The sequence below is a fragment of the Carassius carassius genome, chromosome 4, assembly GCF_963082965.1.
Source record: "Carassius carassius chromosome 4, fCarCar2.1, whole genome shotgun sequence".
NCBI classification, from domain to species: domain Eukaryota; kingdom Metazoa; phylum Chordata; class Actinopteri; order Cypriniformes; family Cyprinidae; genus Carassius; species Carassius carassius.
The window spans coordinates 22412410-22437121 of NC_081758.1; the positions used below are offsets into that span (position 1 = coordinate 22412410).

The window sequence follows — 24712 nt, forward strand, 5'->3', positions numbered from 1 at the left end:
TTCCATCCTCAGAGGCACCTCGCTGTTTTTAATCTCAGTGTGAGTTCTACTACCATCTAAAATGAGATAAGCTCTAGATTGGGTAAGGTAAAAATACAAGCCACAACACCAGTCTAAACAAAGAAATTGCATGTGAAATAAGCTCTATATTTATTTATTTAATTTGATCATATTTGGCTTACCCAAGTAGAGCTGTCAGGAGTCAATAAGGCTGGATTGCAGAACATGCTCCATTTACTGATAATAGAACTATTATCAGACAAATGGCTTGTAAATGAGGGAAAATATACAGTTTGGGAGCACAGAAATTTGCTCAGGTCCAATATTTTCATAAGAAATGTACATTTCAAACATCTGGGTTTCAAGCATGGTAGGTGGAGAGGGCACTAACTTGTCTAGCGCTGACCATCCTAAAGACGTCCCATGACTTTGCTGATATGCTACTTCACCCTCATCCACCTGTAATGATTCAGGTCTCATGAGTTACTAATACATAAAACATGATTAAAAACAACAAATTCCACCAAAACCCTCAGAAAAAAAAAAAAAGTTTTGAAGTAGTGTTGCTTTCGTCAACGAAAATTATGACTAAATATTGTCGTCAACGAACCTTTATCACGTGACGAAAATGAAACGAGACGAGACGCAACATAAATGCTGGTCATGTGATGATGTCTAGAATTAAATATATAATGCAATATTGTTGACGAATAAAAACGAGACTAAATGTGGTTTACAAAATAAAAACAATGCTAAAATGTCTCTTCATTTTCGTTGACCAAAACGAGATGAAACAAAATATAACATTATTTTGTCTCGTTTATTTGCGATATTATCGTTATTTTGCAGTATTTCTGTAACCTGTGTCTCACTTTAGGGGCTGCATCAGGTCACACTGCGCAGATGCAAGCGACGTCACTTCCTGAAGCCCAACTCTCGGTATTATTTAGAAGACGACAACAAACAAAGTTAAGTCTGACATAGAGAAAGGGACCAATGTGTATACTTCTAACATGTTTGGTTGGTAAAATAAATGTTGTAAATTCAAATCAGAGCATCTTCTGTGTCTGGAATGGATGTAGTCTTAAGTCAATAAGGTAATAATATTATAATAAGATTACCTTGTTTGAAATGGCTTTGGCTAAAAGAAAATTTTGGTTTTGTCTATACTACTAGGTACTTATACTATATTGACTGGGTTAAATAGAATTGCATTACTTAAAAGAGACTAAAATACTATTTTGACTGACTAAATGTCATCAGTTTTCATAGACTAAAACTAGAGGAAAATAGTCATGGATTGTTCTGACTAAAATAAGATTAAACGTGCTTAGACTTTTAGTTGACTGAAACTTGACTAGACTAAAAAGAGTATGAACATGACAAAAACTAAAATGACAGCTTCACACAAAAACTAACCTAAAAGTAAAATTAAAACAGGCTGCCAAAAACATCAATATTTTGAACGTGACTGTAAAAATATATTTCTTGATATGACACATTTAATTCTTATTATATCTCTCATTCTACATATCATCATTGTGTCAATTCCTCTTTCGGCCGCTAACTAGGACATCTTTCAAACATGACAGGCTCTCAGATTATGCTCATAGTTAAAGTAAATGTATAATTCATTGCTCTGCACTCTGATATGCATGGCACTGACTTGGGGAAAAAGAGGTTAGCAACACTCACCATTTGTTGTGTGAAGGATGAAATATCAGTTGCGGTCTTGTCTGCCTTCAAATTGACCAATTTTCCCATTTTTGGAGGACTGATCACAGTAAAATATATAGTTCTGTTTGAGATGCTGGTATCATCATTGGTCACAGCCTGAAGAATGTTGTTTGAAATTAAGGACAAGGAGCCTAGATGAGAAAAACACACACCATAAGAATAACAAAAAGAATAACATCATAAGAATAACAAAAGAACACATTGGTGTGGTCCAGACTATAAATAAAACCACACTGTCTGGTGTATAGTAGCTCATGTGCTTTGAAACGTGAATGTTTCGCTTTTTTGTGGTGAGGTTTGATAGAAGTGCATCTAAACCTGAAATTACAACCAAAAATAAATTTGCAAGCTATATTTACTTCAAACATGTATAGATGGTGAAAGACTGAGGCAAGGCAAGCATTTCAGGATCCAGATTCAGATCAGTTTTAGGTTCAAGCACATTGGAGTGACTGAACTCCAAGAACTACATGATATATGACCGGAAGGATTTTGCTAAAATAATCTACCAATTCCTTTTAAGACCTTAACTTAAGGTCACAGTTTCTATATAACATAGTTTTCTATTGTGTCTAACCATTTGAAAGAGGCCCTGGCGACCCACTCGGCACAAACGCCACAAGAATAGTCTGACAGGATGTGGTGTTTTTATTTTAAAATTAACTAGAAAGTAACATTAGACAGAAAGGGGAAATAAAGACTAAAGAACTCCATGAACAAATAAATTCGGTTCATTAAGAGTAAAGCACACTTCTGTGAAACATAACAGATCAAACTATTTCAGATGTTACCTTTTAGGTCAGTTTTTCTATAGCCATTTATAAAATTGAAAGCAGATGTTGTTTTCTCAGACAATGCCATTATTTCTAGCTCATGTGACGTGAGAAAGTGTTTCTAAAATTAAGCACATGACTATAGCCAAATGATTTAGGGACTTTTTACAGTGACTCGTTCAGTGTTCCAAGGCTATTTATAGCCTGACAGTTAAAGTCATTTTGATATTACATGGATCGGTTGCTCTAAGATTAAGAAACCATGAAACACTGTGTTGATGCTCAGAGACTTGGGGGTCTTAACTGGCTATGAGCGGGTGGAGACAGAGTTGATGACTTTATATAGAGTGGAAAGGATGTGTCAATCTGGTGCTCTGACTTGGCATGCAGGGTAGCCAGATGCTGACCTCACTGCTGTAACATGACATGTTATTTTACTCTTAGCTCCATAAAAAGAGATGGAGAGCCCAATATGTTCTCAAACTTAAGCAAACTGAGATTCCATACAAAATTAAGACTTTTTGACAGAGATCTAAAGCGCTGTCCCTCATCTAATATTTGATATCATTCCTTCCAGATAATCTGTGTGTGACAGAATATACCAGATCAGTGCTGAAGTTCACCCCATGTTAATCAGTGTTACCTTAAAAGATGTCCGGCCTTCTCTAGACTAAGAACCAGGGCACGAGCTGTAATACTGAATATCTGCCTGGGAGCAAAGTTCGCACCATCATTAACTTGGAAGTTGAAGCCTCCTGCCATGGGGCCTGAGAAGTAAAAGAGAACAAGCATTTCCAAGAATTTAGCTTACAATGCACTGCAACCTCAGAGAAACATTATTATGTGATCTCACGATACAAACAGCTTACTTTACATAAAAAAGTCACAAAAAAATAAATGGAAGAACTAAGATAATTAAATAAATGAAAAATAATGAAAACAGTTAGCAAAGTCTAAGTCTTTTTTGTGGCTAAAACGCAATATTTACTCCTTCAATAAATAATCAGATTTATTTTTCAGAACTGAATCTATTGGATGATGTATACCACGTCCAAACTGCATGACAAACGAATTATTCCGTGCCTCCATCACACGCAAGCCTATTTTCAGCTAAAAAGGACAAGATTAGGAGGAACAGTGGTTACTCCTGACATCTAGTGGTTAAACATGACACACTATTGCACAGCTTTTGTGACAATGGTCTTGATAATGTGATGATTGTTTTTATAAATGATGAAGAAGGTTGTGTATGATATCTCACAACTATGTACGTAAAGCAGTTGCAGCTGGTCAGTGTGAGTAAAGTTCATGATTGGCCTGTTGGGGGCAGTCTTTAGAGTCAGGTGACTGTTGCTGGGTTGGGTTAAGATGTACTCCAGCTGCTCAGGAAGTGTGTCCTCATCTTCTGCCTTCAGATCCAGTCCACCCACACCCGAGTAGACAATCAAACAAATAAAGAGGCACAGAAAAGTGCTGGAAATGTTTGTAGTTTATTCAGACAGCTTAGCCTGAATGGTAAAATTGATTAAGGTTTCACAGACAAGGCTTAAACCTAGTCACAGACTAAAATATGCATTTGTTCTGTTTTAACTTGCACTGACGAATCTTAAAACGTGTTGGTACTATAGATTTGTCTCAAGATGCACACCAGTAATGTTTTTTCTAAGGCATGTTGAGGCACTGTCCTAATTGTACTATCACCTAATCCTGGCTTAATCTGAAGCCCTGTCTGTGAAACCAGGCCATCAAATCTGAAACCCCTGAATGACACGTTTCTGCTATACCTTTATTCAAACCAAGTCATGGTCCCCTGACTGAACTGAACTGAAACTGAACACAGTTTGAGGAAAACAAGCTTAATTCAACAAATCTGAATGCTGATCTCCTAATCAGATACAGAAGAACAGTACAAAACACACAGATAAGGAGACGTCCTGACTCTAGCTGATTACAACATATTTTGGGTTCAAAAATATATGCAAAGTTTGTATACAGTATATGTACACGTGTAATGTCTTTCAGCAGAAAAAAAACAATATTGTTATTAATGAGAGGGTGCAAAAATTATTCTAAATCATGCCATTACATTACCCAAATACACTTTGATAAGTCAATAATAATAATTTATATTTTAGAAATGTCGGGACATATTTCATGGGGATATGGCATTTGTCTGTTGGTGTCAAGTCATATCCACACACAGAAAAATATAGCTCTAGCTCTCTCTGGGAGAATTGTGAAAAACTCTGACAGACTCTGAAAGTTATGGATTATAGATCATTCAAACAGACAAACATTTTTAGTTGCCCATCTGCTCTGATAAGATATTCTCTATCAATGTGTAGACGAGTAGTTCAACCTCAGCACTGAAGCACAACCAAAACAATGTTCTTTCACAAGATCCATGCAGTTCTATTTTTTAACCATTAGAGGGCCAAACGTCACACAGTGTAGCTTTAAAAAAGAAAAGAAAAGAAAAGAAACAAGCAGTTTATTGTGGATATCTGAAAATTAGCAAACATACATTTAAAAAGTTGTAGTGAGCCACCTTGTGGGCCTTGGAATATTTATGAAATCTTTGTGTTTGGGATCAACAAGTAAAACCAATAATTTACATGTCTACAAGTTACAACTAGTAGCTTGACCTTATGGGTCTCAGAAACAACTGTGTACTTGTCTCTATTTTTCTGTGACTGATAGAGACCGAAAGGAACGTCAGAACACAGACAATGAAATATTAAAACAAATCTTTTTTACGGATCTCCACAGAGTTCTCATACTCTGAGGGTAAACAAGCCTCATGAGTCACCTGAAAAGACATATTTTATTTTTGCATCTTACATTTAGTGGTGGGGAACAACTAACTAACAGCAGTGATGCTACAAACTTAAGTACATTTTCATTTTCAGGGGATTTGTAGCTTTTTCCAGCAACAAGCTACTTTTTCCCATAAAGCAGCGCTAAAAAAATAGCTTCTTTGGCTTTATTGGGAATAGCACATTAGCATTGTATTCTAGAATGCTACTCTGAATGTATCTTCTCTCATAGTGTCAGAAACTCTATTCATTCATGATTCATTCAAGACAATCAGTTCTTCCTAAACAGTCAAATAATGCAGCAATGGAAAGTGTGCTTTTATCTAGTGAATCAGTTTGTTCAAAGGGTTCAACATCTTGTTCAGATGGTTATTATGTTTAACTGCATCAAATTATGATAAGCTTGTACTTTTAGTAAATTACAGTCTTAAAGTAGATTCCCCAACACTGTTTATACCAACGTAAAAGCTAAAAACAGAAACAAATCTTGAGTTTATTGCTCTCAATCTTGACTGCTTTTCCCTCCTCCACCAGCAAAGTTTTGTTATGAATGACACTTGGTGGCCTTTGATGGCTTTCCAGGTATACCTTCACATGGATTCTAACATCAAGTCGAAGATCCTTTGCTTCCACCAGGAGTGTAAAAACATCATCCAGTTTCTTACTGTTGTCATGATGATAAGACAAGTAGCCATTTCTCAGGTCATGCTGGGTGAATGACTCGATTTGGCTGTCTTTTAAATACAGCCCACCATGTTTTGGAGCATCTTGGTTTGTGAATAATATTTCATTGTCTTTTCGGATGTCAAGGTTTGTCTCTACACTAAAGTTAGCATTAGTAAGTGTTTTGGCTTGCCCTTTCTGAACCAACAGGCCTGTGCTGTTTCCAATTTTTAAATAAGCATCCTGTGCGCTAATATCCAACAGAGAGGACACATAGTGTTTGCCATCTGACACAAAGAGAACAAAATGCCCAGAATTCATCCCGCGGTGAATGAACAGCACTTGTTTCTGTTCCAAGTCTTCTTGGCGAAACTGGTACAGCATTTGTGAAGTGTCATTTGCAAGAACCAAATCCCTTATTGGGATACCACGCCGTGCGTAGACAAGCTGCCCATCACTGAAGTCTGAATCTGCATCACGGTAGCACAGATCATCAAGTGTAAGTAATCTTTGTCCATTTCTGACAACATGAAAAACTTTGTCTACAATGCGAAGCTATCAAGAGTCGTTTCACTGTCATCGTGAACATAATACACTCCTCAAGAACATTTTGATTGGTAAAGGACATAATATTGTCAAAGTCTTTGGTAGAGTCGGACAAGTTGATTCGCATTGCCATGATGTGGTGTCTTTGTGGCTGTGTAATACATTTCTTTAGTGCTTTAGTGCTTAGAATTCATCCTTTGAAATGAGTTTACTCTCACCTTCAAGAAGTGACAGCCCATTGTTTGTCATGAAAATGCAGTTTGCATCTTCTTTAATATTGATTTTGAAAATGTGACTACCTGAATGTGCATGCTTTGAGAATGTGGAAAACAAATTTATCACTCATGTCCTCGTACGATCTTTCCTTTTGTTGGTATTCGACTTTCAGATCTGTGATGTCCTTTAGACAAAATGTGGAATTTACATCCAGCTTGGCATTATTCACTTCAATTATTCCCTTTTTTGTTTAAGTCAACAATCTAAAATGAAGCTCATCCTCAGACAAATTTACTCCATGTACTATTGCATACAAATGCTCTGAGTCAATTACAGTTCTCGTAATTTTGTCCAGCTCTACAGGTTTATTGTTTTTTTATTGTGTAGTCTATCCAATTTACCTTTATGGGAAACACCAATGCTTCAGTAGCTTTGGAGGCCTCGGTTACTTTGTACTTGAAGTGGTCTGTGCTATTACTTGTTTGGATGGACTGGTAGGTGCTGAGGTACCTCAAACATTCCTTTTCAAGAACTCTTTGGGAAAACGAGTTGGTAATCTTCCATTCGCCACTTGAGTGCCTCCTCTGGAGCTCACCATATCTGGGTGGCTCAATTACATCGTAACGGATTTAAACTACCTGCTTTATTGCATTGGTCCAGAAGGCCAATTGGTTGGTGCTTAAAAGAAACATCTCTCCTTGGATAACCTCCAGTCCTGTGTTATTGGAGATTTTATACTCAAGTCCCACATCCATGATTCTAAGAACCACAGTGTTGCTCACCTTCTCTCCATCACTGACTCTCAACACAATCCTAGAGTTCCTCACACCCGTGTGGACATAATATATCTTACCATCTACAACAGCTGAATGGGAAAAAGAAGTTACTGCCATACCTGGATTGTCTTGGTTCTCCAAATACAGTGCATCAGCATTAAGGTTCCCTAACACAGAGTAAACAAAGTCTGTGTAATAGCTGTCAATGTCTATGGCCTTCATAACATCAGTGGTCAGCCTCTTCTTGGAGTTTACCAAAAGAGTAAACAGATTTCCCACAGGTAGACTCAACTCAGGGGCATCATTGGTTGGTGTAACAGTGACATTAAACCGGGACAACTTGTGTCCCTTTAGATAGCCTGGCACTTCCTTTCTGCTACTGGAGAACACAGAGAGAATTAAGAAGTCTCGTGGGTCTTTAGATCCCCCATGGATGTACATACTGTAACACTGCCGTGCCACAAATCCAGCATGCTGAATGTATGCTCAGCCTGCTCCTGGTCCACATCAAGCCTAAACTGACCATACACTGGCTGTTCTTCAGTCTTAAAGATGATCTGTGACTGACGGATGCCAAGCTTCTTGAAATCAAGGTTAACTTTAATATGTTTTGAACCCAAGGATCCCTGACAACCTTCTGGGACAACAAGGTTCCTAAGCTGTAGAAAACTGTGTCTGTACTTTTTGACAAGACCTTTGGCTAGGGTGGAGACATCAGTAGGTGGCAGCTGAGTGACAGAGTCAATAAAGGTCATGGGCAGGGTTGTTCGGCTCACTGTGCTGCTTATATCCAGCTCCTTTTCAGGTTCACAGCCAACAGAGATGTCTTTGGTTACCACAGCACTGGGACTCATTTTGACATTATTTATTTTAATATCTCTGAAGCATCCTTTAAAGGAGCAACCTTTAACATGTTTCTCTGATACTGAGGAAAGGCCAACCTTTCTGACCTCAGAACGTGTGCTGTCATCTATTCCCCCAAGGAAAAGGGAACCTTTCAGATGAAAGGATTTTGATCTAGAGGTAGTGAAGGACTTAACAGTCTCTTCATCTAATGTGAGTTGGAGGTTTTTCAGTGTGAAAAGGAACTTAACATTGTGCCATTTGTTGTCATTGATGAAGGTGAGGGAACGTAGCTCTGTTTTACTTCTATCTTTACCGATTACTGCAGCAAGGAGACCTTTCTAGATCTCAAGTGCAACAAAATTTCCCTGTCGAGCTGAGTTGAACATGACGATCCCTTCTTCAGCTGATGTGTGTATTGAGCATTCAAAAGTCCATTCATGATGTGCCATCCAAGGAGGAAGGGATATGTAAGCCCGTGAGCTGAAAAAACTGATTTGGTCATCCTCATTGGCAAAAAACTGAGGGCTACATCCTAGGGAAACCTCATAGAAATTCTTGAACCCTGAGTAGGGCCTTAGCGATGAAAAGAGGTTGTACTGATTAAATATTGCTTCATCAAGGCAACCACGAAAGCCACTGAGATCTCTGGACAGATAGGCCTGATCCAAACCTCCCGTACCACTAACATACAGGCCCTCATTGATATGCAGGTTTTGCTCTGGGCCTGGCATTCGCAGGCTGGTTTTGAAGTGGTTGTCCACAGTCAGTGTGACATTGTAAATGTCATGGAAAAGCTCTGCAGTGTGCCAGGCCAGATCATTCAGTTGGGTTCCACTGTCTGAGAGAAGGATCTGCTCTTCAGATCAATGTCAATGAAAAGAAAAAAAAACTTTCCTTACACAATTCTATACATAAGAACACAGAATTTTTTTTTTTAATATAATTTCTCTAAACATAACTGGGGTCCAAATTCAGTTTATGCATACATTACAACATTAAAGTAAACAGTTAATGTAAAAAAAAAAAAAAAAAAAAAAAAAAACTAAATATTTTCCAAATAATCTTAATACTTTGCTTTGGCTTTAATACAGTGACCATATAAAGGCAAATCATTTAATTTTGGAAACAGAATGTTGTTGTTATAATGCTATTAATATATTAATGTATTTTTTTCTTTCACAGTGTAAATGGAGAAAAATATAATAGGCAGCTAGGATATATTTGTGGGTTATTTAATTCAATTAAATTCAAATCAAGTTTATTTGTATTGCGCTTTTCACAATACAGATCATGCAAAGCAACTTTACAGAAAAAATTAAGTTTCTACGATATTTAGTATAGCTTATTAGTTATACTAACAAATTTCTAATATAACAGAAATAAATTTTGCACTACATAAACTAGCACAATGTTCATGAAATTCTCTTCCATGTTGAAAATAGACAAGTTGTCACACTGTCTGGTCTCTGTTTCCCTGAGTTTCCACTAGTGGTCTCACTTCCCCATAGGCACCTCACCGTAGGCACTTCCCACAAAGCCTTGTCCCTTCATCACAATAATTGCACTCCTGTTAATTGCACTCAGGTGTCTTCGCTTGTTAGTCATTATCCTCCTTATATTAACCAGTCCTTTTCTGTTTGTCTGCATGGAGTCCTTCCTTTCCGTCACCCAGTTTCCTCGCCTTCCTGTTCCTTTCCTGTTTATTTGTTTGGATGGATTTTTGGTTTTGACCCCTGCTTGTTGATTTCTCTTTGGATTACCCATTAAAACACTACTGCGATTGGATCTCTCGTCTCCTGCGTTTCACTGGGTCTCCGATCGTAAGTGTAATCATTTGTTTACAGCAAATACATTTTACTCTTAACATAAAATGTCACTGTCCTTACGTCCTTACAGACGGCTAAGAAAAACCTGTCAAGGCTTGCTGAATATTTCTAGCTTTTTCTCAACTGAAAGCAATTATAATCTGTGATGTATTCAGAGAGGGTCACAGAAAAAGGATAGAAAATGCTAAATTTAATGACCTCAGATAAATGTGAAAGTTCAAAGATATTTTCAATTACAAGCAAACCAGACCTCAATGTTCAGCACAATCTGTTCTGTTGCAGCCCAAAGATATCCTCTATAAAATGAATCTTATGTGAACGCCACCGAGAGAAATGTAAAAACCTAAATCTATTTCAGAAATTCATGCAAATTTTTCAAACTGGATATTGGGAGTCTCTACTTCTCTCACAATGTCAACTAAGCTTACATTCTTCAGCCATTAAATCAGTGCAAAATGTATACCTTAAAGGGAGGTGCTGAGGCAGAAGAGTCTGTGGTGAAGCTTCACAGTATCAACTAGACCATGAATAAAATTCACCACTCCATTTCATCTGAAGAAGATGGTGATATTCTATGTGTTGAGTTTATGTCTCAACACAAATGCTTGTCAGTCTTGATAAAAAGCTTTTAGAAATAAAATTTCATTATCACTTTTTTTCTAATCTAGTTCTTTTTCATAAATGGAATTGACATCAGGTTTCCACATGTTGTGGTAGATCTAAACATTGCCGAAGGTGAAGTAGCAACAGGTGACTCACTTACAGTCTGCCAGCATTCATCTCCAGCAGCAGGAAATCATTCTGCCCTGCAGCCAGGAAAAGCAAGGTCGCTCAGGCTAGAGGTGGGGAAACGAATGTGAAGTGTGTAGACATATCTGTCCCTTTTAACTGCACAAACCCATCACCATAGAATGAAGCTGCACATTAGAAAACATCAACCATGATGCTTTATTTTTTATTTTTTGGAAAAAAAATTAAGGAATGCTCCATAAGTCAATTGTACACTGTTAAAGATTTTGGTAACACTTTACAATAAGGTTCATTAGTTAACATTAGTTAACTACTTTAGTCAACATGAACTAAGCATGAACAATACTTCTAAAGCATTTATTAGTCATAGCTGATGTTAATTTCAACATTTACTAATGCATTATTAAAATCAAAAGTTGTGCTTGTTAACATGAATTAACATGAACTAACAATGACTGTACTTTCATTATCTAATATTAACAAAGATTAAGAAATACTGTACTAAATGTATTGTTCTTTGTTCGTTCATGTTAATTAATACAGTAACCAAAATTAACTAATGGAACTTTATTTTGAAGTGTTACCAAAATTTTACTGTGAAATTACAATATATTCCAGGTTAATAGAGAATTTAATGCAGATGGTAAGAATTTCACAGTATGAATTATCTTGTATCTAAATGCACTCTCAGAAATTTCTTGTAAACAAAGAGTATCATACTGTGTTTCTACAGTGCATATTTACTATGAAGGCACACAGCATTCAATGCAGCATGAATAGATCAGGCTGTAGGGTTTTTTTTAATTTTTTTTATTTGTGCTGTTGAACTTGTATTTGGTTCACCTTTATCAGTTTGTGTTGGTTTATTTTGTAATGTTTGTTTATGTACAGTAAATAAGTGTTGTTTTTATTTGTTGAGTGTTACCATTGCTGTGTTTTGTATGTCAAGTATTGATGCCACATCTTTCAAAGACATATCTCAGCAGTTGCTTCACTATTGTATAGATCCATCCACAAACAGTTATGAATATGAAATAAGTTACTGATTAATCCTCATGCTTAATGCTAAAATAAAATCTTGATGTTCATGCAAAGCATAGTTTGACTATATTTCTCACAGTGTAGCAGAGTGAAAGCATCACTCTCATTTCTTTGCATATTGTTAATGAGGTTTTTTTTAATACTTTTTGTTAATTACATCAATTTTTAATTACACAATTTTACTTATAATAACTGAATTGAATTATTAGAAAGAACACTATTATTATTATTCAAAGGGATACATTTTCGTTTATCCACTCATTCCAAACCTGTATGGTTTTTATGTGAAACACATATAAAAAAACTTTTTTTCGAAATATTTTTCTTATTTTCTGTAACGCAGAAGTAAGAAAGTACAGGTTTGGAATAACACGAGGGTGAGCAACTGAAGTCAGTTTTGGGTTCATTTTCCCTTAATAGTTACATTTTGATTTTCACACAGAGGGCCCTATTTTAACAATCTAAGCGCTTGGCAGGTCCACTCAGGACATGTCTGAATCCACTTTTGCTAGTTTAACGACGTGAAAACAGTCGGCGCACCTGGGCGCATGGTCGATGGCGTGCATGGCATGGGCGCATGGTCCTTATTATCAATGAGTAATGGGTGCTTTTTGGTCATAACGTGCAATAAACCAATCAGAGTCTCATCTTCCATCCCCTTTTAAAAGCCAGTTGCGCTTGCGCCACGGCGGGTTTGGTATTTACATGGTGAAATTAGTCGGAAAAGGGTGGCTTGCCCACTTCAGGTTGGTGGAGAGTTCCTGCCTCAAGTGGAGGAGTTTAAGTATCTTGGGGTCTTGTTCACGAGTGAGGGAAGGATGGACCGGAAGATTGGCAGACGGATCGGTGCAGCTTCTGCAGTAATGCGGTCGATGTACCGGTCTGTCGTGGTGAAGAAAGAGCTGAGCCGCAAGGCGAAGCTCATGATTTACCGTTCAATCTACGTTCCTACTCTCACCTATGGTCATGAGCTTTGGGTCATGACCGAAAGGACAAGATCCCGGATACAGGCGGCCGAAATGAGCTTTCTCTGCAGGGTGGCTGGGCGATCCCTTAGAGATAGGGTGAGAAGCTCAGTCACCCGGGAGGAGCTCAGAGTAGAGCCGCTGCTCCTCCACATCGAGAGGGGTCAGCTGAGGTGGCTCGGGCATCTGTTCCGGATGCCTCCTGGACGCCTTCCCGGGAAGGTGTTCCGGGCGCGTCCCACTGGGAGGAGACCCCGGGGAAGACCTAGGACACGCTGGAGAGACTATGTCTCCCGGCTGGCCTGGGAACGCCAAGGTGTCCCCCCAGAAGAGCTGGAGGAAGTGTCTAGGGAGAGGGAAGTCTGGGGTTCTCTGCTTAGACTGCTGCCCCCGCGACCCGGCCCCGGATAAGCGGAAGAAGATGGATGGATGGATGGTGAAATTATTATTTTTTTTTTAATGTTTGTGTAGTGCTCCGTGTGAGTGATAAGCAAAGTGTACGTGCATTGTGCACCTGCCTATAGGCACATTTACTAATGTGCTCTTTAAAGGTCCCGTTCCTGTGATCCCATGTTTTAAACTTTAGTTAGTGTGTAATATTGTTGTTAGATTATAAATAATATCTGTAAAATTCTAAAGCTCAAAGTTCAATGCCAAGCGAGATATTTTATTTAACAGAATTCACCTACAACGAACGACCCGTTTGGACTACATCCCTCTAGTTCCTGCAGTAATGACGTCACTAAAACAGTTTTTTGACTAACCTCCGCCCACATGAATATACAAAAAGGGGGCGTGGTCTTATTGCGCTCCTACGGAGAAGAGGAAGAGTTGCGTTTGTGTTTGTCGACATGTCGTCGAAACGCTGTTATTTTCAATCGCGGAGTCCAATCACCTTTGTTTGGGCTTCCCAGGGATGCTGTACTTGGAGATTAATGGTTACAATTTATGTTTAACTCGGTTCCCAAAAATTATAATCCACATGTAAAACTATGTGCAGCACATTTTGCTGAGGACAGCGAGCTTCCTCAATCTCAATCAGTTTAATGACGGATTCGCACAAAGATTATTCTTGAAAGATGGAGCAGTTCCCTCTTTGTCTGGAGAAGGCGTTGTTTATGGACCACAACCGGTAAGTGTATTTTATTATTTAAGTTGGTGCGTTTAACAGTTTCTCTAACTTATTACACAAAGGGCAACGCTGTTTAGCTTTGTTAACTAGATGTTAGGGCTGTGCAAAAAAATCAAATGTGATTTTCATGCGCATCTCGTCAGTAAAAACGCTCCTGTGATTATAAGTACATCTCCAGCACGTGTTCAAATCAGGATTGTCAGGATTTCAAAACAAATCCTGCCCACTTGCTTCTCAAAACTAGCCCAATCGCGTTTCTTTTACTACCATGGTTTCCAGCTCAGCTGCTGTCGAATCACAACACAGGAACCGCTGGCCCAATCAGAACTCGTTACGTATTTCTGAAGGAGGGACTTCATAGAACAAGGAAGTCATCAGCCTGTTTTTATGACAGTGAAAACAGCGGTATACAGATAGGTGAATTGTTTGAAAAATACTGTGTTTTTTTTACACGCGAAACATGAACACATGTTATATTGCACACGGTAAACACAATCAAAGCTTCAAAAAAGCATGAAAAACGGGACCTTTAAATAACAAAGAAAAAATATTGTGGCAGACTTTAGACAAGGTTTGAGTTGGTCTATGGCACAGTCTATTTTCAGTTCCTCAAAACAGCAATGCACCTGAACTAGGGGTGTAACGGTACGCAAAAATCACGGTTCGGTACGTACCTCAGTTTTAAAGTCACGGTTCGGTTCATTTTCGGTACAGTAAGGGAAAGAAATGCAAACATTAAACTGCAGGTTGTTTATTACTATACACTTTTTAAAAAAATACTTTTTAATAAAATATATATAAAATAAAAATAGAATAAGAAATAAAATACTGCTGCAAAGTTCTCCACTAAATAAAATACTCTCAGTCTCAAACCAATATCATATAATAAAATATAATGAAAGATATAAATAAATAACTATGTGCAGCATTACAGTGCAGCATTACCAATCCCAGCTTGTATCCCAGCTTGTAGGCCTGCTTCACCAGAACAATGCCTGACGCGGCTCTGGCGCGCTGCTGTAGGTGACATAGAGGGAGACCGCCGACAGACCAGGCTCTTGTCTTCACGACAACAATATCTATACTTCATGTTGAGCATAAATATAAAGCCTACTGATAAAGGACACCGTCAACAGTATTGACGGCAAAATAGACTATGTTTGACAGGTGCAATATTTGAAAATCGATAATTATTAATTTATTTTTTAAATTACATTTACATCTGAATTTATGTCAACCTATAGACTTTCAAACATCAAAATGTCATGAATTAATATGTATTTGTGTACAAAATGACATATAAACATATTTTCCTATTCTATTTTGCCTGGAAACGCTTCCAACACGCTTGCGTGTCGCGTGAAAAATAGGCGTCGGTTCTATTTCTAGCATGCACGCGTTTTCCGCGCGGCTCGAGCCGCGCCTGAGATGCGCGTCTCACGCAGGCGGTCTGCAAGCTCCAACCTGTTAACATGGGAGCAGAATTAAAAACGGACACGCCACAGCTGAGACGCTTGCGCCACGCATCCAGTGTGTCACCGGCCTTAGAATCAGCTGCAGGGCGGGATTTGCGCTGAACGCGGAGATTTCCTCCACTTAATATGTTCGTTTGGAAACACGAAAATGTACTTATGTTCCGCACACAAAATATTGCATTCCGTCATTCGGTACACACGTGCGCCGTACCGAAATCCCTGTACCAAAACGGTCTGGTACGAATACACGTACCATTACACCCCTAACCTGAACACACCTCTTTTTTAGACCAGCATGCCCATGGGCGCACAAAAGGGCGCACAAATGGGCCCAAATGCATTTGCTACTTAAACAATGCAGCGCAGGAAGGGAAAATTAGAACTTGGGCTGAAACTAGCAAAAACACTTGCCTTGTGCCGGGTGTATGATAGGGCCCATTAAATAAAAGTGACTAAATGAATAAAAACAACAACACTTTATAGGACAATAGGGATTTTTATTTTATTTAAGTCTGGACACTGTGCTCCAAAATAAGACCATGTCAAACATCTTGATAATGCAGTGGAATTTCTCTTGTGAAGCTCAACACCAAACAATTGCAACTGATGCAACAATAAAACACAATTTAGCACAATTGCAAATTACACTAATTTGTTGATGTTCATTTAATTACAGGAATTTGCTAAGACACTAAACTCTGAATAATGCTGGAGAGCAAAGGCTTTTTTTATAAACTTGACCACTTGAATAAACATGCTGGCTAATACAATTTCATAATGCATGTTGGTGAATCACTGCATTTCATTGATATTAATAACTAAAAGTCTGTTTTCTGTGTCTAGCACTGACATTTGGCAAACTGTGAATAATCACTGAGAGCCACAAATCTGTGCAATCATGAATGTTATACACGGTGCAAAATAAACTTAGACTGCTGCCACATCAGTTTTGGTTCATGATTTGGGAGGCACATGCAACACTGGCAATATGATTTGGATATTGAAGAGCCAACTGTAAACATGTACATTTTAATAGATTTGTTTGTATTAACGTCAGTTAATCCACAAACAGCTAAAAAGACAAGAATTTATATTTTCGTTACACAGACAGCAGCCATAAGAAATAGACTAGTCAAGAAGTCATTGCCATACTGTCTGGTGATATAGTGAAAAGCATAAATTATTCACTTGCCCTTGCTGAATCCCTCAAAGGTACACACAAAGGTAAAGGCTGAAATATTCTTTACATCAGCCACATTTGAGCAATTTGTTCAACTTACCCCCTTGTGAGAGTCCGACAAAGAGCAAGAGTAGTCCGTTTAAAAGGGTCGCCCTTATTTTAACATCAAAGCAGCGTGTTCATTCCGGTTGAAATAAAGACACAGTGTGTTTGAAATATATGGCGGCTCGTTCAATTCCTCACTTTAAAATATTTCCACAAACTTGTGAGTTCGTGTAGCAAGCAGAGAGAGAGAGAGAGAGCAGCGGAGGAGAAACTCTGTTTACTCAAGCTTTCTCTTGCTTCTCATATTTACCCCTCACCCCGACAAACAGCTCAGATAGGTTCGCGTATAAAAGTAGACCGTATGTTGTACTTGGAGCAATTATTAACTTTAGGATATAATCATATGCATAAAATACAATGCAGATCTTTCTATAGGGGAATATATCAGTGAATCTTTTTTGCCTACGTAATCGTGGAAATTATCTCTTTTTCTTTTTAACACACTCTTTCTTCTTAATTTCTTAATTTAATTCTTCTAATAATAAATTGTCCCAAATCCAACAGTAGAATCACAATTTCATATAACATTATATATATATATATATATATATATATATATGATGGATGGATGGATACAGTATATATAGTATAGTATAGTATATAACATCATTTTTATACACACACATACAGTATTTGTGCTTTTGTTTTTGTGACATATCAGAACACAACTCTGTATAATGACATGGGTATGACACAGGTATTACAAGGAGAGGGTAACTTATGAGGACATAACCCATGTCTCCATTTTTCAAATTGCTTATAAATCATACAGAATGAGTTTTTTTGAGAAAGTAAAAATGCACAGTTTCCTGTGAGGGTTAGGGTTAGGTGTAGGGTTGATGTAGGGCCATAGAATATACAGTTTGTACAGTATAAAAACCTATACGTATACGCCTATTGGATGTCCCCACTTTCCACAAAAACAAACATGAGTGTGTGTGTGTGTGTAGGCTATATATATATATATATATATATATATATATATATACACACATACATAAAACTTGTAATACAATTTTTATGTAATTCTAAACGTACTAATTCATATCTTTATAATTGATTTTCGTAGTTTTAGATTAAGATGGATTACACAAACTCTACACATAATGTATTTGAAAAGTAACAAAAAATAAATTACGAAAGCAAGGCAGAGTGAAAAGTGCACGTTGGATTTTTATGAAAGAATGATATTTTGATTAATATCATAATATAACACTGGATAACTAGTGTGGGGTAGCATGTTCCTCGTGTTTAAACTGTTAAGGATGAACCGGCTGGTAAATAAATGTACGTGTGTTGATTGGACATCAGCGGGAACATTCTCTTAAATGACAAGAGCTTAAACCAATATAAAGACATATCGCCGCCATCGCTGTGTTTGTTATGTTTTGAGGTAAATTGTACTATAAGAGAACAAACTTTAATACTAATACATTTTTAAATACACAAATACAATTCCTTTTCCATATCCTCATTTTTAGATAAATGTATTTTTTTTTAATCTAAACGGCAGGTGTGCGTTTGAGTTGACATGCACATTAGTCCCGCCCATGTGAGCCAACGAGCCAATAAGGAACACCGTTAGGCTGACGTCTGCGCATGCTAGAAGAAGTAGTCAGGAAGTTCATCATGCAGTGAATGCATCCATCTGGGCTCACGCGACACTGGTCTGGTATGTCATCTGCACAATACACTTTTTGCATCACTGATGTTCTGTTTTCAGTACAAAGCATTAGATCTCTATGTGTAACTATCTTTTACTATGTAGCTAAATCCAAAATACAATCATTATGTAACAGATGCAATGTCGACTTTGTTTATTTGATGCTTGTCAAGCCTTACGAATCTTACGTTTTGGGGAAATTTTTAATGGGAAGGTCATACTGTATACATCTTACAAGAGCTACGTTGTTACAGACTTTACGTCATGCTCATTGTTGCGGTTCTCTTCGATATCAGTAACTCATTACATGCCTTTATATATATTTTGAACGTCATTATCGTTTCTAGTGAATCAGAGGGAAGAGAGGCCAAACCTGTATCTTCCTGTAGGGGGCGCTGTCGAATATAAGTAGGCCTATACATGATATATATTGTACAGTACAGTCAGTTCTTCTGGGTATGTTTCAAAGTAGCTTACCGAAATATAAACTGATTCTATGCATATATGTTTGTATATATTATAATATCTGATCTCTTGCTACTCCAGGTATTAGAATAAAAACCAGCATAAAAACAATGTAAGTATCATGTTAAATAACATCAGCATACATGAATCATAAATAGTGTTTGGGATTAGTTTTTTTTATAGAAATTAATACTTTTATTCAGCATGGGTGCATTAAATTGATCAAAAGTGAGAGTAGAGACTTTACATTGTTTACATTTTTTTTGTAAAAAATAAAAAAGGAATTAAGTAAATAAATAATAATAATGTCAAATATTTCAGTAACACTTTAGAATAAGGTTCCATTAGTTAATGTTAGTTAACGACTTTAGTTAACATGAACTATGCAAGAACAAGCCTTCTACAGCATTTATTAATCTTAGTTAATGATAATTTCAACATTTACTAATGCATTATTCAAAACAAAAGTTGTGCTTGTTAACATTAGTTAATGAACTGTGAATTAGCATGAACTAACAATAAATAACTATAATATATTTAACTAAAATTAACAAAGATGAATAAATACAGTAATAAATATATTGTTCATTGTTTGTTTCATTACATGAACTAATGGAACCTTATTCTAAAGTGTTATCCACATTTCTGTTTCAATAAATGCTGTTCATTTCTTTTTATTCTTCAAAGAATTTTAGAATTTTGCTGTTTCCACAAAAAAATTAATCCGAATGATTTGTTTAGCATCATGTGACAGTGGCTACATTTACATGCACCCAAATAATCCATTTGTAATCAGATTGACGGCTCAATCGGACTGAAAAACGTTCATATAAACACCTTAATTGATCCGATTGAGCTCGATCAGTATGAAATTTCGAACGGATTGAAGGGGGTGGTTTATTCCTCTTCTAATATGATTGAGCATGCATGTAAACACTCGATCGGATTGAACCACGAAACTGAAAAGACTGTGCATGTGCAATGACGCAGAAATAACATAATGACGCATGACGCAGCAGCTCTTCCTTTTGAATAAAGTGTTGTATAAATGCATGTCCTGTCATTATAAAACTCTCCTTTCACTTGGCAGCTGTGAAGTGAACAGGAGAACCTTGTTTTGGAGACTCATCCACAGGCAACCCGTTTTGGGCACGGGGAGGGGCTTCTTTTTTTGGCGTGATAAATATGAGCAGCACAGCGGTTTATATGTATATTTATCCATAAACGGGTAAATATTCAAACAAATGAAGAAACCGTGTAGGAGAGTGGTTATTATGTGCAAACAGTGAGAAACTCTATATTATCTTTGTCACTTTTCACTTTCACTATTTGAGCAGTGTGCACATGTCAAAAAAATCTATTCCGATTTGTAGCTTATTACAAATAAACCCGAACATCAACCCGATTCACTTTATTTAGCGTTCATGTAAACACTACAATCAGATTCATCAATTCAGTAATGAATTCAGTCCGATAGAACCAAAAAGTGTGCATGTAATCGTAGCCACTGAAGACTGGAATTTTGGTTGCTGAAAATTCAGCTTTGACATCACAGGAATAAATTAAAATTTTAAATATTTAAAAACAGAAAAGAGTTATTTCATAATTGTAGTAATATTTGGCAATAATACTGTTTTTAGGTGGCATAAAAAAATAAATGTCATTCACCATAGAAGACAAAGTAATTAATTTGTGTGAATGTGAATAATACAGTACATATAATTAATGTCCATTAAACTGTAATATTACACTCTACTGTAATATAAATCATGTTTTGTGGCATCCCCAGATTTGTGTTTTTCTTTTCTTTTTTCCTGTTTCAGGATCGCGTTGAAGTGCTATCTCTCTCTTCCAGTGGTGGCAGGGGCATTATTAGTGGGCCTCCCTTACAGTGTCTCTCTTGTTGCCCAGTGGCTCTATGGCTGGCCCAATAAACCAGGGTACCAAAAATATATAGAGGCTCTCAAACCAAGGTGACATAGCATTAACAGTTTTGATGTTACTCTACTTTTATTGTTGGCTTTTTAATGATGCAGATGTTTCTTGCACTCCCTGCAGGCGCATATACTGCCTTACAAGAGCCGTGCTAGAGATGCTGAAATATCTGCAGTATGGCAAACTGTACTTCCAGTGGAAACTGTGGTACAGTAATGACAGAAATAACAAGCACTATGTGAAAGTTAGTTCTATTTGTATATTCTCGTTAATGTGGTTTCTTTAGCTACAGGGTGCTATGCAGTACAGAGATAGTGTTTTAAGAAACAAACCTACTGTTATGTTTATATTTTGGAGAGTAGTAATTCTTTGTATTACCACAAAGTTTTGTAGTATTAAAATGAAAAAGCACTTGTCACTTTTTATTATACTACAGTATTTGACTGTGCTTCTATTCTTTCCTAGGGCATAACCTTTGGTCGGCGAGGGAACAAACTGGATTTATACTATTCACCAAACATGGGCCATTCTGATGCTGCTCCTGTACCAGTGGTTGTGTTTGTGTACGGAGGTGCCTGGGGATCAGGAGACCGCTCCATTTACTGTCTGTTAGCCTTACAAATGGCAAAAGAGCTTAACGCCTCTGTAATTTGTCCAGATTATTCCATATATCCAAAGGTAAGATACCATTATATTATATATTATGTATTCAATATTGATCATTTTTTTAGTAACTGTTGGTTGTGTTTTCAGGGAAACGTTTTAAATATGATTCAAGACATTACTGACAGTTTGCTGTGGGTGAGAGAAAAGGGACAAACATTCAATCTTGATCAAGTGAGTTTCCAGTCCTCCATGAACTTAAAGGTGCTGTATGCAGGATTTACACCGAGTGGTTGAACTAGGTATTGCAGTCCAAATTCAAAATATCGGAGAGGGTTTTTTTCACCTGGACCCTCCTCCTCAGACTTGACTCACAAGCAGGTTGCCAGATGGACGACACCAACAAGAATGAGCACACTTGAAAATGAATGAAATTAAATACGCTGTGTTTTCCACCAACTGGCAACCTTGGGTTCTGAAATATAATTGGGTAAACTGGCAGTGGGTGGGTTTCACAAACCAAAACAAAGACTGACATTCCGGCCCAGAACGCACATTTTCAAAGGAAAATAACTGATTGATTTTAGCATTATTTCTCAGATAAACAGGTACGTTAACTTAGCATGTATCTTAAATATCTGCAAACATATTATGGTATTTTTATGCTTTAGTAGTAGTCAAAAAATTACATACAGCACCTTTAAAACCGTGAGGTGTTAATATTGCATTGCAAATGACAAAGTTTGACTTGACTAAATCGAATCATCAGTGAAGTTCTCGGAGCTCCTCACTGCCCTTTCTATCAGGATGTCTCTCTATCTAATTCCTAAAATGAACCACACTGAGATGGTCACTGACCTCATGGCTCCAGACAGGCACTTTTACAAAACTGTTTATGGCTGTATTAAACAGGAGTACAGTAAATTTCAAGGTTATGATGATTAATATTTTTCATCCAATTCATTACTAATATCATTTTCCAGTATGACAGACAGTGATTATATGTTCTTTATGATTTTACTGTAAGTTTACATTTAAGTTCTAATGATTTGTTTTCTTCTGGAATGTTTATTTTAAATCAAAAATGTTTAATTTAATATTTAGCACTTTAATATTTCAAAGTGCTTGTGCTATGCACTTCCATTCAAATGTTTGGGGTAAGTAAGAATTTTTCTTCAATTCAGCAAGAATGCAAAATTAAATTTAAATTTATGAAATATGACAGTATTGTTACAAAATGTTTACTTTTTCAGCAGCATCTATGTTCAACTGACAATAATAAGAAAGGTTTCTTGAGCACCAAATCAACATATTAGAATGATAGCATGTTTTTGTGAGCATTACGAGCTTAAGAGACTTTCAAATACATTTAAAAAATCTTACCGACCCCAAACTTTTATACGGTTTTGTATATTTTTCATATTTTATGTTGTAAATGATAAAACCTTTTCATCTAGGCTACACTTTTTTTTTATGCAGGACAATGTAATATTAATTGGTCATTCAGCAGGGGCTCATCTGTGTGCCCTTACCACACTGTTTCTGGTGAACAATGCAGAAGAACTGCTCCTTGAGACCAACGAACAGAGAGATCTCGTATCTGCCATTAAAGGAATCATAGGTAAATCAATGCACCATATTTATTATGTTTCTTGTATTATGATCGTTTATAATTTATCATACCAGTGGCCCTGTTGATGTAGCTGGTTCTTAGTAAATAAATAAAAAAAGATTAAGTAACTTGTTTTTCATTATGTTGTGATTTTGTTTGTTTGTTTTTGTAACAGGTTTGAGTGGCGTTTACAGTATAATGGATCATTATAAGCATGAGAAAATGAGGGCTGTTGAATATGTGTCAACTATGCACAAAGCTATGGATGGTGTGGAGAACTTTGATTATTATTCGCCGACATCATTACTCAAGAAATTGAATGAGGATCAGTTGACAAGGTATCGTTGTTGTTGTTTCTACCAATACACTGTCAATGTCCAACAGCTGAAGAAGCAATACGTTAATTTGTATTATTTCTTTTATTATAGTAAATTGTTTAAATAAGATGTTATTTTTATATAATGTGTCATCGTTATCATCTGTTTGCGATTGTAGTGCCATTACAGGCCAACGTATAAATGCAGTTTACCAACTACAACAGTCACTACTAGAGTACAGAGAGATGCAGAATACAGTGTGGCTGTTGAAAGAAGCTCATTGTGAGCCACTGGGAAGCTATTCATTATGTCATTGTAGAATCAACAGTAATCTTATGCTACGTAGCTTATAGTAACTTTTGCTATGATTTTAATGCAGAGTTCCTCCAGTGGTCTTGCTCCATGGAACCAATGACATCATAGTTCCTGTGGAATCATCAGTGAAGTTCTCGGAGCTCCTCACTGCCCTTTCTATCAGGATGTCTCTCTATGTAATTCCTAAAATGAACCACACTGAGATGGTCACTGACCTCATGGCTCCAGACAGGCACTTTTACCACACTGTTTATGGCTGTATTAAACGGGAGTACAGTAAATTTCAAGGTTATGTTGATTAATATTTTTCATCCAATTCAGTACTAATATCATTTTCCAGTATGACAGACAGTGATTATATGTTCTTTATGATTTTACTGTAAGTTTACATTTAAGTTCTAATGATTTGTTTCTTCTGAAATGTTTAATTTTCATTCAAAAATGTGTTCAATAACCCATTATACAAGATAGCAAGGTGAAAGAAAACATAATCTCTGTGCTTGTTATCTGTTGATACGTTCTGTTAATGTTCAGTGAAATGTAAAAAAAAAGAAGCGATAGTTCCAGTTAAGACAAATATACAGCATATTTTCGTGTTTGAAATGAAATATGGATGGAGAAATTCTTACTTGGCATTTTTATAACGTGTGTAAATTGTTCCATAATATATTTATTTAAACCATACACATGTTTCTTTTTGTGTCCTAATTACAGAATTAATCACTTGGCAATTTATGTTCTTTTGTTTGTTACATATTCACATGCCATACCATATATTGCGTTAAATAACGTAAGCTTCAGCTGTGCATGCTATAGAACTATTATTGATTTATGTTTGCTTTTGTCATTATTAGAATAGAATGTTAACACCAAGAACACAATAATGTAAATATTCGGGTGTTGACATTGAACCATTGAATATTTCGCCACATAAGTAAACTGGTTCTTTATGTTG

General features: G+C 36.8%; 1 protein-coding gene and 1 pseudogene across 1 annotated transcript; one reads left to right on the plus strand and one right to left on the minus strand.

Annotated features, from left to right (window-relative positions):
• Nucleotides 1–18776, minus strand: LOC132130701 (chondroitin sulfate proteoglycan 4-like; annotated as a pseudogene).
• On the plus strand, nucleotides 18439–24441 carry LOC132139508 (uncharacterized). Its single transcript, XM_059547912.1, has 9 exons — nucleotides 18439–18514; nucleotides 19057–19087; nucleotides 20799–20948; nucleotides 21034–21154; nucleotides 21376–21588; nucleotides 21664–21747; nucleotides 22993–23134; nucleotides 23301–23463; nucleotides 23822–24441. Coding segments are annotated over exons 2-9 (1113 nt in total). The 5' UTR covers nucleotides 18439–18514; nucleotides 19057–19085; the 3' UTR covers nucleotides 24060–24441.
• The last annotated feature ends 271 nt before the right edge of the window (nucleotides 24442–24712 follow it).

Excerpts from the sequence above, each read along its gene's own strand:
- LOC132139508 (XM_059547912.1), top strand. Across the intron at positions 21,155-21,375 it reads ATAACAAGCACTATGTGAAA|GGCATAACCTTTGGTCGGCG; the intron begins GTTAGTTCTATT and ends ATTCTTTCCTAG. Across the intron at positions 21,748-22,992 it reads AAACATTCAATCTTGATCAA|GACAATGTAATATTAATTGG; the intron begins GTGAGTTTCCAG and ends TTTTTTATGCAG.